This window comes from Amaranthus tricolor, chromosome 12, assembly GCF_026212465.1.
Source record: "Amaranthus tricolor cultivar Red isolate AtriRed21 chromosome 12, ASM2621246v1, whole genome shotgun sequence".
Lineage (NCBI taxonomy): Eukaryota > Viridiplantae > Streptophyta > Magnoliopsida > Caryophyllales > Amaranthaceae > Amaranthus > Amaranthus tricolor.
The window spans coordinates 19,326,395-19,342,451 of record NC_080058.1 but is presented as its reverse complement, the minus strand read 5'-3'; the positions used below and the strand labels follow the sequence as shown (position 1 = coordinate 19,342,451).

At 32.6% G+C, this 16,057-nt stretch overlaps 1 protein-coding gene across 3 annotated transcripts; it reads right to left on the bottom strand.

The window, feature by feature from the left end:
* Nucleotides 1–8,508: 8,508 nt before the first annotated feature.
* On the bottom strand, nucleotides 8,509–15,403 carry LOC130828918 (protein ALP1-like). Of its 3 annotated transcripts, XM_057694965.1 has the most exons (3): nucleotides 13,961–15,403; nucleotides 12,513–12,586; nucleotides 8,509–12,338 (listed from the first exon to the last, which is right to left on the bottom strand). In XM_057694965.1, exons 1-2 carry the CDS (start codon nucleotides 15,266–15,268, stop codon nucleotides 12,554–12,556), a joined length of 1,341 nt encoding a protein of 446 aa, XP_057550948.1. In that variant the 5' UTR covers nucleotides 15,269–15,403; the 3' UTR covers nucleotides 8,509–12,338; nucleotides 12,513–12,553. The 3 variants fall into 3 exon arrangements, with proteins under 3 accessions (XP_057550948.1, XP_057550947.1, XP_057550949.1); XM_057694964.1 differs by having other exon boundaries at nucleotides 8,509–12,586; XM_057694966.1 differs by lacking the exons at nucleotides 8,509–12,338; nucleotides 12,513–12,586 and having other exon boundaries at nucleotides 13,701–15,402.
* Between the last annotated feature and the right edge of the window lie 654 nt (nucleotides 15,404–16,057).

Below are 16,057 nucleotides of genomic sequence, written 5' to 3'. Positions count from 1 at the left end.
AACAAAGCAGTAAACATATCAGAGCATATAGTCAAGGATTTCATCACATTTTTCAAATCAAATGTAAATATATTGAAGTGTAATGCCATATTATCAAAATCAAATGCATTAAAGCAAATCTATACTTCCTTACTTCTACAAGTTCCAGTTTTAGAGTATAATAATTAGAGCTCAGCATGTCCAGAATATCATAATATATTGCATGTTATATCAGAGCTTTTCATTTTTCAACTTTTCATTTTTCAAATTAGAAACCAGAATAATCAGAGCTTCAATTAACCAATTTGAATAATCAGAGCTAATATAGAGCTTAACTAAATAGGATATCAAAGCTTCACGATCAGAACATTATTAGAGTATCTCACCATCCTTAGGCAAAACAAATAAGAGTATTGAACTAAGTCAATTGATCAAGCATACCTTTAAGTTTGTGCTAAATATTCCCCCTTTTGACATCATTCAAAAAGGAATGGGACAATCAAACCACAACGCTAACCATATAGATATAGCCAAAGAAGGAAACAAGAAACAGTGAATGAAAGCAAAATACCAAGGAACGCAATCAAGATACGCAAAGTTTTAAACATCACAGACCTTTGATAGTAGCAACTTGTTCAACAAAATAAAAATACAGAATTTGTACCCTCAGCTGGTACTTAAAAACGTAAAAGAAATTTCACAGATAGACAGACAAATGATTGAGTCAATAAAACATAAAACTTAGCAGGAAGAGGGATCAGGATGCAATCTCTTCTTCATCTACAAACTCGGTCTACACTTCTACAGTGTCAAGCTTGGCACCAAGACGGGCCTCCATCTGTGTAAGCTGATCAGTAATCGATGCAAGTGTGACACGAATTTCATCTTGGAAAGCAAAGAATTGAGACTAAAGATCATTGAGCTTCGAGAGGACAGAATCTAGTGAGCTATGGGAGTAGAAGAGGAGTTACCAAAGTCTAAACCAAGTGAAGTGTGTGTGGTAAATGGTGGTGGTGTAAAGGGTATAAGTGATGGTGGTGGTGATGGAATCTGATGTGATGGTGGTATGGCTGGCTTTGGTGAGGGAGGTGCGTTAGTGGTAGGCTCAAAAGTGTTGTGAGAGGAAGAGTCATCATCCAAACTAGCAACCGGACATTTTCCTTTGGAAGCAAGCCTACGACTTTTCCTTGGGGTCACAACAGGCTTCTTTTTGACCGGCATTCCTATCTCCTCATCACTATCATCATCATCATCATCATTAATATCCAGTGCCTCACCCTCTTCTTCCTTAGAGACTTTCTCTTCCCTTACAGCTTCCCCCTTACTCACTACTTCCCCCTATTCCCCTTAGAAACAGCCATCTGCCTTTTTAGTAGTGGCAGGGGGAACAGTCTCTTGATCCTTATTTTCATTTTCATTCTTCTTTTCCTCTTCTTCCTTTTCAGAATCAACAATCTCAACCTCTTTATTGGCATCCTCAAGAATACCGTTATCATTTAATTTTATATGCAAATTATTCAAACATTTTGCACCAATTTTTTTGTTGGGACTCATGGCGAACTGCAAACCATCAAAAGGTACTCCAAATTTTCTAAAAATGCAAGTTAACAAACCTCCAAAACCAACAAGATATTTCTTTTCAATAGAATCCGACAAATGTGAAATTATTAAAGAAGGAAAATTGATTTTTATATGATTAGCTAACCAATAAATCAATGTAGCGTCGCGAAGATTTACCTCACTTCGCTTTGAATTACGGGGTAAGATAAAACGACGAGCAATATTATAAAGCAATTTGTGGAGGGGAGACAATGAGTTGTGACGAATCCTCCCCTTCTTCTCATTGATTCCCAAAAACTTAAGAACCGTTTTCTCATTAATTCCAGAAACGACAACCTTTGACCCAACATAGTACGTGTCAAAACCTACTGCCGGTACAAATTTTGATCTCCTTAACTATACTTGAACATATCCCATTATCAATTGAAAATTTTGAAATGAATTCACGCATCAGATTTGGATAAATAGGGTTACAACAATAGTCAGTCATTAAAGTTTCCCAACATTGATTTTGCAAAATAGCATGAAGTTGAGGAAAGGGTGTGGAATCATACCAATATTTTTCAAGCCCGAACCCAACTGAAATTTCTTTGGAGATTTCTTCGGCGCTATTGTGATCAACTTGCTTGATTCTCTTTGTTGGTTTGGATGATGAGTTACCTTTTGGAGTGTCGTTAAGGCGTTTGGTTCCAGCATGCATCGTGGATAGACTTGGTGTGTCGGAGTGTGGTTCTTTGGAGGTAGATGGTGGAGCTGTGATTAATGGTGAAGGATGGATTACTTTGAGAGGTTTTGGTTGAGAAAATTTAGGTGTTCTCTTGTTCTGCTTCTTGCTTGAGGTGGTTTTGGGGGTTTTCATGTTAGATAATTTAGAATGAAGAAGAAGTGAGAGTGAATGAAGGAAATTAACGGTTTAAGAGTTGGTAAAGTATGAGTTATGATATGAGATGGTGTGACGTGAGGATGAGGGGTTATATTGATGATGAAAGGATGGTTAATGAAGGGTTGCACTACACGTTATTTAATTGTGCATGTGTGAACAATGTGTTTGAGTAGATAGGTTCACGGAATGGTTAATAACGGTTTTTGAAACACTACGATTATCCAACTCCCACTATTTAATTTATTTGCATTAACCATCTATCGATAAAAAATTGCTGGAATTTGAAAAAAGATATAAAAATCGAAAATAAGAAATAAAATACTCCCCCCTTTTTTTTATGAGGACAGAAATACAAAGAACAAACACATGCTGCTTTGGTCTGATCAATTCAAACATGCAAACAAGAAAGCATCCATATACGTACTTTAAATAACTGCATACCTGAACCTTTCTCAATCGAGGTTTTTGTGGATGATTTAACCCTTTCAATTTTATGTTGCTTCATTGGGAATGCTTGCCATTAACTTTAGTGGAGCTTAATCATCTCAAGTTTCGATCTCATCTTTTCATGTTGTTCCCTTGGAAGTGGTTTTGTCATGATGTCTGCTATTTTCTCATTAGTATTAACATGCTTAACAATAATATTTTTATTTTCTACATTATCCTTAAGAAAATGATGTCTTATATGGATATGTTTAACTCTAGAATGATGCACTGGATCTTTAGATATGCATATGCCACTGGTATTATCACAATAAATAGGAACACATTTAAATTTAATACCAAAATCTCTTAGCTACTGTTTGATCCAAAACATTTGGGAACAGCAAGCTGCTGCTGCCACATAATCTGCTTCAGCGGTGGATAGTGCAACGGTGTTCTGTTTCTTGGAACACCACAATACTAAACATGAGCCAAGAAATTGAACCATACCTAAAGTGCCTTTTCTGTTTACTAGATCACCTGCATAATCTGCATCACTATAACCTTTCAAATCATAGACATCACTTTTAGGATAAAATAGGGACAAGTCATATGTTCCCTTCAAATATCTCAGAATTCTTTTCACTGCTGTATGATGTGATTCTTTGGGGTTTGATTGAAATCTAGCACATAAACCAACACTAAAAGCAATATCGGGTCTACTTGCAGTTAGATATAATAAAGAACCAATCATGCCTCGATACACAGTTTGATCAACATCAATACCATTTGAATCTTCATCTAATCTAACATTTGTAGCCATGGGTGTGTGGTTAGTTTTAGCATTATTTAGACCGTATTTCTTAAGAAGTTCTTTTATATATTTTTGTTGATGAATAAAGATTCCATTTGCTGTTTGTTTAATTTGCAAACTAAGGAAGAAATTTAATTCTCCCATCATACTCATTTCAAATTTAGTGCTCATCAAGTTAGCAAATTCTTTACATAGAAATTCATTGGCAGCACCAAAAATAATATCATCAACATAAATTTGAACAACTAAATTATTAGAACCTCGATTCTTAAAGAATAAGGTTTTGTCAATTTTACCTCTAACAATGTTATTTTCACTCAAAAACTTTGATAATCTTTCATACCATTGCCTAGGAGCTTGTTTTAGCCCATAAAGAGCTTTATCAAGCATATAGACATGATCAAGAAAAGAGGAATTTTCAAAGCCAGGGGGTTATTCCACAAAGACTTCTTCATCAAGAAAACCATTTAAGAAAGCACATTTCACTTCCATTTGATATAATTTAAAATTCATAAATGCAGCAAAAGAAATTAAAATTCTGATAGCCTCTAACCTTGCTACCGGAGTAAATGTCTCTGTATAATCAATTCCTTCTTGTTGATTGTACCCTTTGACCACGAGCCTTGCTTTGTTTCTTACTATGATTCCAGTCTCATCCAATTTGTTTTTAAAAACCCACTTTAGTCCAATTACTTAACTTACTAAGATACTTAATCTGAGCATAATTAGAATATCATCACATTAATACTGAGTACCAGAACAACAATAATACTGAGTACCAAAGCAGTAAACATATCAGAGCATATAGTCAAGGATTTCATCACATTTTTCAAATCAAATGTAAATATATTGAAGTGTAATGCCATATTATCAAATCAAATGCATTAAAGCAAATCTATACTTCCTTACTTCTACAAGTTGTAGTTTTAGAGTATAATAATTAGAGCTCAGCATGTCCAGAATATCATAAAATATTTCTTGTTAATTTTTTGATCTCTCGTATGGATTTTATGGCTCCTACGAAGGCAATCTTTGATGAACAAACAAGTCCTATATTTATAGTGTTAATTTAGCTAAATAAAGAAGTAACTACCCATTATTCCCTTATCCCTAAAAATAAGGAGAATAATATGGAACATGAATTACAAGGTCAAAACCCACGGTTATTTCCTTAATAAAAGGTAATTAGTTACGGTTCCCCTTTTCCAATAATAGGTAAGTTAGCTATGATTCCCCTTTACTAATAATGGGTAAGTTAGTTACGGTTCCCCTTTACTAATAATAGATAAGTTAGTTACTCACTTAATTTAGATAATAAAAGCCTATTTTTAAAAGGAGAGAAAAATAACGAAAGAAATATTCCATATTTAGAAAATCACACGATTATATTTTTAGGTGACTATAAAATAGTTTGCCAATTAACTTAATTATTAAATAATGCAAAAAATTAATTTTAACTAATACATCAACTAAACAATCAGAAAATAACTTAATCAGAATTTTCCAGCAGACGTATCTTCTCCAGACTCCAATCTGGGAACAATGTACTGTTTCCGTTTTCCAGTAACGTTAGATCATCAAACTTGGGAACTGTAGACCACCTATCTACATTTGACATCCTAAGCGATATACCTTATCTAACTTCTTTGTATTCTTTTGACAAGTACACGTTCGTAGACTAAGTCATAGGCACTATCAACGATCTTAATCACGACTAGATATCGACCTGCATATAATCTCTAAAAATACATTTGTTTATATAAAGTGCAGTCATCATCAAAACCTAAGAGTGCCAACAAATCTCATCTCTCTATAAGAATACAAACCCAACGTATGATGAAACGCGTGAACATATTAATATACTTGTGAAACAATAACATAAACATACTTATTTGTTAGACTCAATATATTACGTATGTGATACCCTCCATGAAGTCTTTCCTTTGAGATGTAAATACTCTTGAGTAGTCAATACCCATGGTGGAGTTGTGGAGACTCACGTTACAAATGATTAAAGGAAGTCTTCATATAAGCATGAGAAAAACTATTTCCAGTAAGTCAACTTTCCACTTCTACCTATTAATATAATAACTTCCTTGTCCCTTATAATTAGGAAAGTGATAAAATAAAGTTAGTTAATTCATTCCCCTTAATACCCATGTTCCTCAGTTTAAGGGTGGTTATTTTAACTTCTTTTATAGAGGAGGAGCCATATCATAGTCTTCCAAGAAACAAACATGCATTGTCGATTCCACTATGGTTACGGGATCTTATGTTTTGAGATACCGATATTACCAATGCCTATATCTTCAGTGGAAATTCATACGGATTGCAGGACGGCATTGGCGAAGGCTTATAGTCAAGCGTTTAACGGTAAATCTCATCATATTTCTCTCAGGCATAGCCTAGTGCAAGGATATATCGTTAATGAGGTCATAACTTTTGATTATGAGAGCATTAAGTTCAATTTGGCTGATTTCTTCACAAAAGCCATGAGTAGGATTTAATTGAGTAGGTCTCAATTGCAATTGAATTACGTTAACTAAAATTCAATTAGAACGCCCAATTCACACACGGTTAACGTCGTGTGTTGAATTCGATGTCGTGAAATTTCTTTTTGAATTTTGAAAGCAACAAGTTTTAGTGACCCATAGTTGCTTTATACTGTGAGTGGCGAGGTAGTCGTCATTTAAAGTTTCTCAAGGCCTAAAGTGGAAGAGCTCTTGGTGAAGTATCCTTTGGCGGGGATATTTAATACATAAGGAGAACCTATACCACGTAGTCAAGATTAACGTACAGAGTATGATGAAATTATGAATTAGATGTGGACACGACCATTATAATGTGTCACAGAAATGACATTATGTTATTTGTTCTATGTGTACTTCATCTTCAAATGGTCAGAAGTGCTATATGATTCAAATCCGCAGAGATATCATTATAACACCATCATTTGTTAAGTGTATTGTACTAAGTGTTAATTCAATTCGCATGGACATTAGCATTGATGCATAGAATGTGATTTTAGAATCGGTTTTTGAGAAAGAGAAAGAAGTCATAAAGGCACTAAATGGGGGAGGATTGGTGAGATTTAGAGCATATAGGACACCAAATAAAGGCTTAAAATAATAACTAAGCAAAAACGTAACAACGAGAACGAATTTGAGCTTGCTCAACCACATGCTCGTTCGAGAATGATAGTGCTCGTTCTAGCACTGTAAGGCTCGTTCTAGCACTTCAGTGAAGCATTGCCAATTTGGATTCTGACCTCCTATTTGATGTTCTGGGCATTTGCTCGTTCGAGCACTTAGGAATTTTCACGTTAGAAAGTTTCTGGAAGTGATTTTGACTCATGCTCTTTCGAGCGCTTCAGAAAGTTCATTTGTTTGTGAATCTAAACTTCGTTTCATGAAGTGTTGTGTTGTTATGCACTAATGTTTTACTTGATTATAACCTGATAACCATCAGATATAATTAGTAAATGGATTCGAAAGAATCATTGCTACATTACTTATTAGTAGTATTGGTTGCATTGTTTTAAAACATATCTTGAATATCATTTTTTGATTTCATCTTTCTCTCATTCTCTTAAAACATAAAAAAGAGTTATAAACTATTTTATTGTTTTTTCTGATTTTATTCTCTACATAAACACATAATCATTTAGTTTAATTGGTTTATACTAATTAGTTTGAGTGATTGATTGTATCTCATTGTGAATTTCCATTCTCATAACCCAAGTACCTTTGTGGGTGAAATATCACAATAGGAAATCTTGTAATCACCTTCAGTCCATATGAAGATTTTCGAGTAACATTACCGTTGCAAACAGAGCTTCTCAATGGTGTTGTTCAAATCGTAGTTCATTCAAGTAAGGAGTTCATTGCCATATACGAAGGAGACACTACAAACATCATCTTGGATTTATAGTTTATTTTCTGCATTATTATTTGTAATACTCTTTTACTTTCATCTGTCCATAACATGCTTTCCTAGGTTACTATATTGTCATTGTTCCCGATTATGCTCATGTATACAACATACTAATAAAAGGTAAATAAACCTTATACTAAAAATTTGTTAGTTGCACAAAATATAGTAAACATAAATATACACACAATTATCAAGTAAGTTCCTTTTGAACAATAATTCTAATTTTATAAAGTATTTTCAAGAAGAAACATACATAAATTCCAATGACATACCCCAAGAACTTAACTTAATCTTGAAGATAATTATTTTAAAAAATATAAAGTTCAAAGAGATGAAAAGGAATGATGGGATTATGAATATCCTAAAAGTTGTTCCTAATATACGTCTTAATTAATGATCAACATATAACAAAATTTTCTACCTTTATTTGGTACAACTTTGAATTAATAAGCAACATAAACAAAAAGTACAAATACCTTTACTAACAAATGTTCCCTTAATTTAATAACTCAGTGTATAAAAGATAGTTCCTTAATATGAACATTTCAGACCATACCTGGAAATACTCATGTGAGTGTTCATTCTACATTTGAGGCAATGAGGTTCATTCGTTAAATGAATGTGTTGATCAGGAACTTCTTAAGAGATTTATACTTTTGCTATTAAGTATTTGTTTGTTGAAACTTGTCATGAATTCTAAGTTCCTTATTGTAAAATGCATTACCAATTTTTATTGCTAAATTGTCTAACATGATTTCTTCATTTGGAATTCCACGAGTTCCTTAGGAACTTGTTTCATAAGACACATTTCTTAATAACCTACAAATTAATTTATTTAAACCAATTTCCTAGAAAGAAACATGTTAGTTTAAGAACATAATATAATTATTCTTATTGCTGCACATTTAAACATCTTAGTGTAGTCTATGTATGTTTAACAATAGAAACTTATTGTATGAATATTGCTTCAACACTTTTCCTATTAAAAGTATATAAAGTGCATCATTGAAAACTTACATAGTTACACATAAAAATATAATGTGTTTTATATATTCGACATTAAAATGATAATAAAAATGTATCATACAAACCATACTATAGAATACTTTCATATAATTATGTTTGTATTTATGATACAGTTCTTTAATCATAAGCTACTATATAGAGTAATTTCAAAATATTCTTTTAGCACATTACATGAACACTCATTGTCGAAATATGAAACGTTCCCCCTCACTAAATGCCACAAGTTCTTTTTTATTCCTTTTACGTTTTAATTTGCGTTCCTCCATAATTAATATAACCTTTTTAGTTGAAATCAAATATAGTTTTATATGTCATTCATTATAAAACTTCTCTTTGGTACCTAATTAGGGCTTTTTCCTTATAAGAACAACTAGTACCTCGTATATTACAATATATACCATTTTGAAGATTGAAAACATATCCTCAAATGTAAATTTTGTGTAATTTTGGAACATATCCTCAAATGTTGCTAGTATTTTGAAAGAACATTGAAACTTAAAGAGAATGTAACATACAATTTTGGAACAAAAATGTTCTTTCAAAATACTAGCAACATACTTTATGCTACCAATACTTAATCCTCATTTGAACTCAACAATATAAAAGAGCATAAAGAATTTTTTTTTTGTATTGTTCCTGGAGATACAACAACTTATGTTGAACATTTAGTTGTTCCTTTATTGTTAATCACTTCCAACATATTATTTAACCTAAAAAAAAATTATAGGAAGTTGCTTTTGTGCATTTTAATATCATATAATACAACCCGCATATTAATCATAAACGACACAAAATTTAAAGAGAAATAAACTTACATTAATCATTAAAATTAATGAATGACGTGCATTTAGTAATAAGACGTCATATGATTTGAAAGTAAACATATCTTACATGATTATTATTAATGTGAAGGAACAACATGCAACTTTTATAAAAGATATTAAAAAACATTTTGATGAATAAAAACTTTATAGTTTAGCAAATAACAACTATGCTCATGAATTATTTTGCCAAACACGAAAGGCTTCAAGTTACTTGTTCCATATGCATTAAAAAAATTATTACTACTTTTTGAATTAATTCTAAAAATCATTTCTTAAAAAAAATTAAAATTGTTTTGAAAATAATATGTTTGAATTTCGAAAACACAAAAACTTATAATTGATAATTTTCAAAAGATTTAAATGTGTATAAAGAAAGATTGAAACATAGAAATTATATAAGTAGTAAAAACAATTAATGCATGTATATAAAACAGATCAAAGTTCAAATCTTTACTTCGTTAGAATTTCACCTTTCAAACATTAAATTTTGTGAGGTAATTGAAGTAGGGTGAGCTTGAGGTTTTTACACAGTAGGTTTGAGGCCTTTGGAATGTTGTAGAGATTATTTGCTCTTTAACACTGTATAGATATATGAGAAGCATGTTGTTCCACGGAACTTCTGTAGGAACAATATGATACTCGAATGTGTTCCCACTTCTAAATCTTGCACAAATTCGACTTGTTAATACACAAAAATTACACGTTCATTTTTCTCCATTTGAAAATTTCTTCCATGTTCCTATGTCTCATGTAAAGCAGCAAAAACCAAACAATGTATTTCTTCACTACACAACTTCTACCAGATCTCTTGTTCCTACGCTACAGCAGATTCTTGTTAAGGAACAGCTTGTAACTAGAAGCGATATGGTTCTTTCCTGGGAACAGATCGGTGTTCCTTTCACCACATAATATGGAGCAACTAGACAATATCTATCTTATCCAAAATCTTTACTCAGCAGGGTTGCCTGCTTTTATGAGGTAAAAAGCTCTGATACCAATTGTTATATATGGATAGATACTACAAGAGGGGTAAGTGAATTAAAGTATATGTGTTACTTTAGATTTTATGAGAGTTTGTCAAATCTTTTGCGAAATTAACGACTTGAACACAAAAGCAACAAAGAAAAGTAATAAAGGGGCATAAAGATTTAACGAGGAAACTATCCAGAGCCCAACCCGGATATAAAACCTCGACCCACTAAGGATTTCTGTAAAAATTTTTCACTATGAAAATGAGCAAAACTCATTACACAATTTTCATATGGGTTCCCTTCTCTATCTTTCTCTCACATTAAGTTCCTCTTCGAACTTAATTTTCCCTACGAAGAACCTCTTGTTCCCATGTTCTCAACTCTAAACTTCACCTAAAGCTCTTACAACTCATTTTCTTCTTGAACTTAACTTTAATCAACTCTTTTTTTGTGAATTCACTCAAATCCCTCTTACCCCATTTACAAGAGTTCACTCAAACTCTCAACACTTCACTCGAAGTACAAACTCATCTCTATATTAGAATACAAACTCTAAGTATGATGAAATGTTGGAACATATTAATATACTTGTAAAACAGGAACTTACGAATTGGAACAAACTTAATTGTTAGACTCAATATATGACATACATAATACCCTCCATGAAGTCTTTCCTTTGAGAAGTAAACACTCTTGAGGAGTGAATACCCATAGTGGAGTTGTGGAGGCTCACATTATAAATGATTAAAGGAAGTCTTTATTTAAGCATGAGAAAAACTATTTCTCATAAGTTAACTTCCCACTTCTACTCATTAATTTCATAACTTCCTTGACCCTTACAGTTACAAAAGTGATAAAATAATGTCAATTAATTCATTCCCCTTAACACCCATATTCCTAAGTCTAAGGGTGGTATTATAACTTCTTTTATTCTGCGTAAAACATAATTTTGTTTTATAAAAATACTTTTCAAATAATCCTATAAAAATATTTAACAAAATCATATTCGAAAAAGATATTTTTTTTTCTTATAAAACAATTAGATAAAATAACTATTCAATACATGAGATATTTTCTTCTAAAATTTTTCAAAATGAAAATATAAATATCTTTATTAAAAGTGTCACACGTTTTTTTATACTGGAGTAAAACTCTTATTTTCACTCTACTTTCTAAGGGATGGTTTAATTAAAGGAGTTGATTATTTCAAACAAAAACCTCTTAGTAAAACATGGAGTAAAATCTCCTATTTTCACTCCACTTTCTACGGGACAATTTTTCTAAAGGAGTTGATTATTTCAAACAAAAACCTCTTAATAACACGTGGCTTACTTTTTCCAAACAATATTTATCTTTTAATTTATTATTTAAAAATCATTTTAATAATAAATAAATTATTATTAAACTACTGATTATTGTTATCTTATATCATACTGCGTTTTACGCATAAAATGTTAGCCAAATACTCGTTAGGGTGACTCGTTAAATTGTCTTATACTCGTTTTGTTAGGATTAGTGACTTGTTTCAAAAATGACTCATTTCTAAACTGACTTGTTCCTGGACATACTCTTGTTCCTTCATGTATATAAACATAATCTTTGTTTCATCATACTTACATGAGGCTTAGTAGTTAGTACCCTCATAATTAGATTTTTCTCGTGACAAGAAAGAAAAAATGGTTAATTTATTTGAGTCACTATTAAAGATGGTGAAGACAAGATAGATCTGAAAATTTTTAGAGAATTTCAATGTAAGATTTTGAGTGTTAAGGGTCATGGAGCCATAGGAAACTCACTATGAACACCATAATCCCCATAGACGACGTTACATTGCTCTCATTAGAAATAGGAAACAATCAAATAAAAGGGTACCTTTGGATGGTTGTGGTGGTCGTACGGTGGTTGGCTGAAAAATAATGAAATTCCTGCAAAATAACACGAAGAACCCGAGGGTGACCCCAGGGGCGGTACTTCCGACACCCAAGTTAGTACTTACAAATCATCTATTATGATGTATTAATAGTAGTAGCAGTATTTTATAGAGGTAAAATCTAACTTGCCTAAGGAAGGCATAAATCATATCTTATCCTTTAACATACCTCTAAGAAGGTATATTTATAGAGAGTCTTTAGCTTCAGGTTCAACCTGATAGGCCTTTGGTAGTGGACTTAGCCTATATAAAATATAAACAAATTCAAATTTCAATTCCAAGAGATAAATTACCAATACAAATATGCAGTATCTTTTGTGGTTTTGTCCGTCAGTTCAAAACATGAAGTAGATAAGCATTCAGTAATCTATCTAATGCTAAAAGTCATCTATTTTTACAAAATCATCAATCTTTTTCTGAAGATATAACCATTATTCTCCTATCTCTGTGATTCAGAACCTTTGTAATTTGATTTAGTAAAATCAAAGGGATTTCAAGTATATTCAAATCATCAATGAAAATCAAGCAATGATGCCATGGAATGTAGCACTCATCGCCTCCAATTTCACTTGTTATATTAATTGTCCCTGAAATCCCCTAGGAATCCACATTACAAACCAATATCAATCATGGGAGCTTAAGTAAGAGAGCTCTCAAAATTTAAAGCTCTAGTTTAGGTTTGAGTTCTATGTACTCAAGTCATTAAGTAATACTTGTAAGGCATAACAAAGTTTGATCTAAATCGCAAATCAAACTAGACTAAATTGTAATTTTTGTATTTGATATAGTCTACGGTCTAAATGGTGAAATTGTGTGGTATGGAGTTTTTCAAAACAATTACGATTTTCGGTTTGGCCCCGTTTTTATATTTTAGACCAGCACAAACCAGACATGAAATCATGATTGAAAACCATAGTTTTTTTTTAAAAAAAAGGTCGCTACCTAGACCCGAATGTTATAGCATGATCTGGTTTGATCCGGCTGGAGGTTTACACTATCGGATCTAGTCTTAAATCTTTCTGGACACCAAATCTGGTTTGATTTTAGTGTCAAATTAGACCAAATCGAAATACCCCTAAAAGGCAGCCTCTACACCTGGAAATACCTCTAAAAGTTTCACTCAATTGCTCCAACATATAAAAACAAAAATCATTAGTGTGTTTGCAACTATCACTATCTATTTCCATTACACCCGACTTGAGACTTGGTAAGCTAACCAACCAGCAAACGCACAAAGGACACTAGTGTAGAGAGTCCATTTCATCCAAAATACCTCTATGTAATTCCGCCTCCAATCAGAACACTTCAGCACCAGCTGTGAGCCTGTGACTTATAAAAGGAGTATACAATGCATATAAAAGTATAATATACACCATTTCTCATTCCAAAGACCAACATGTAATCACTAAATCACAATGCAAAACAGGATATAATATCCAAATTCTACATGGGTATTACATGATCAACCGCTTAATCTAAGGACCATTTGGTTATTGATGCTAAGTGGTGGGAATTGTATGAAATTTTTAATGTAACGACCATTAACCAAAAGCCTCTAATTGTATGATCAACAAATCAAGAGTTTCAAATACAAAAGTTTCAGAAGTCCTCTCTTACCCTGCTAAGATGCAATGCCAACAAATCTCTATTACTTGTAGAAGTCTCATCAAGTTCCCCATCATAAATCGAAAAATCTTGGTCTTGTATATATCCAGGATCATCATCAATCAATATTTCTCCATGCTTCAACAATAAATTATTGAGTGCACAAGCACTTGTAATTATGAATGGCAAAAATTCAGCAGACTCCTCCTTCCAACTCCTATTAAGCAATTGCCAATTACCTTTAACCCTTGCAAACGCCGCCCGTAAACACCCCATTGCTCTTTTATGTACCTCATTATACTCCTTTTCGACCGAGCTCAACTCCACACCCTCACTCTCATTTCTACTCAAATATGGAGTAAAAAGCCATGGCAAACAAGGGTAATAAGAGTCACCCAATATATATTGAGGCATTAGATTTCCATCATACAATTCAATTTTTGGACCATTCAAAACTTCTTTTGTTTCTTCAACACTTGCAAACAATCTTGTTTGTTTTAGAACCAAATTAGGGTTGAATGTACTTGGCCAACCAGCTGAGATATCCAAAAATCTTCCTTCAGAATCAACCAAAGCTTGAACCATGATGAACCCATTTTCCCCCAACACTTCTCCTTCTAATTCAAATTTCTCAACCCCTAAAACCCCACAACAATTAGTCAAAGAAATCCACTCAAAACCCACCAAAATTCTCCCCATTTCAGTACCAAAACCACTCAAATAACCACCTAATTGATCACAAATCACCTTACAAACAGCATAAAAACACCTACAAGCATCAGCCGAGGAAAATCCAAATCTTTTACCTATAAAGGAAAAAGAACCATCATGGGCAAGTTTATACAGAGCAGCAGCAAGTGCGAAATCAGGGGAAATTGATGAAGGAAGAATAAGAGAAAGGGGGTCACAGAGAGATGAATTTAGAAGATAAAATGTGGGTTTTGACATCCTAAAGAAATCAACCCACCTATCATTATCATAATCAGAGGAAGTTGAAAAGAGGAATCTTTGAAACCAACAATAAGAGGGAGATGGAGAACGTGGGAGGTGATCATGGGGTTGAAAATTGAAGAGAGATTGAAGCTTTGAGAGAGAACGAAAGGAAGAAGAGAGGGAAAAGTGTAGCGAATTAGATTGGTTTGGAAGAAGGTAAAGGTCATTGTTAAGAAGGAAGGAATAAGAAGAAGTAAGAGATTTGGTTATGGTGGAAAGAAGTGGAGAAATGGAGGTGGTAGTGGTAGTGGTAGTGGTAGTGGTGGTAGTAGGAGATTTGCGTTTGGTGCGGCGTTTAGTGGAAATTGGTTTTGGAGAAGTAGACATGGTGGAAAGGTAAAGGTAAAGGTTAAGGTCTTGTTGAGAATTTGTGCATTTTAGGAAAGGTATGCTAAAATAATGATGAAGAACGATCTCAAATGAAGTACTTCGGGCTATTTTTAATTTGTTTGATCTCTACATGTCTAATTGGATGTGATATAGTTTGTTGTGGTTTGATTGAGTATGATTTGGTTTAAATATTGCTAGACTTATAATATTTGATTGGAAAAATTGTTGTGAATATTTAAACTTATTATTTATTTATTTTATTTTGCTAATACTCTTACATTTTGAAAATTTTTAAATAATGTAACTTTTGTAAAGCCTTTGTTGCGAATGAACCTTTGTTGCAAAGAACCGGTTAAATTAAAGCCAGTAAATCCCTTTTACTTTAAATTTATTCAAACATTACCTTTTATTTTTCTACTTAAAATTCTCTTTGACTTTCATTAAAGTCTCCATCTACCTCTTTCTCTTCATTTTGGACGCGAATAAAAATTCTCACCAGCCCGGGAACCTTTCTTCGCCCTTTGTAACTTTTCTTCGAAATCATAGTCATATTCCACATAATTTCTAAATCTTGAACCAACACTTCAAAAAGAAGAGGAATTAGAATTCATACCTTCTAAAATCATTAAGATTTTCACTAAATTAAAGATGTGAAAGTTTTTTCTCTCTCCAAAATTTTAGGGTTTAATATGATGTTACTCCATGGAAGCCAGCTTGTAAAGGAGGAGGATGAGCTATTGAATGTAACGGCTAATAGTATCCTAGAATAGCTGGTTTATTTTTTGA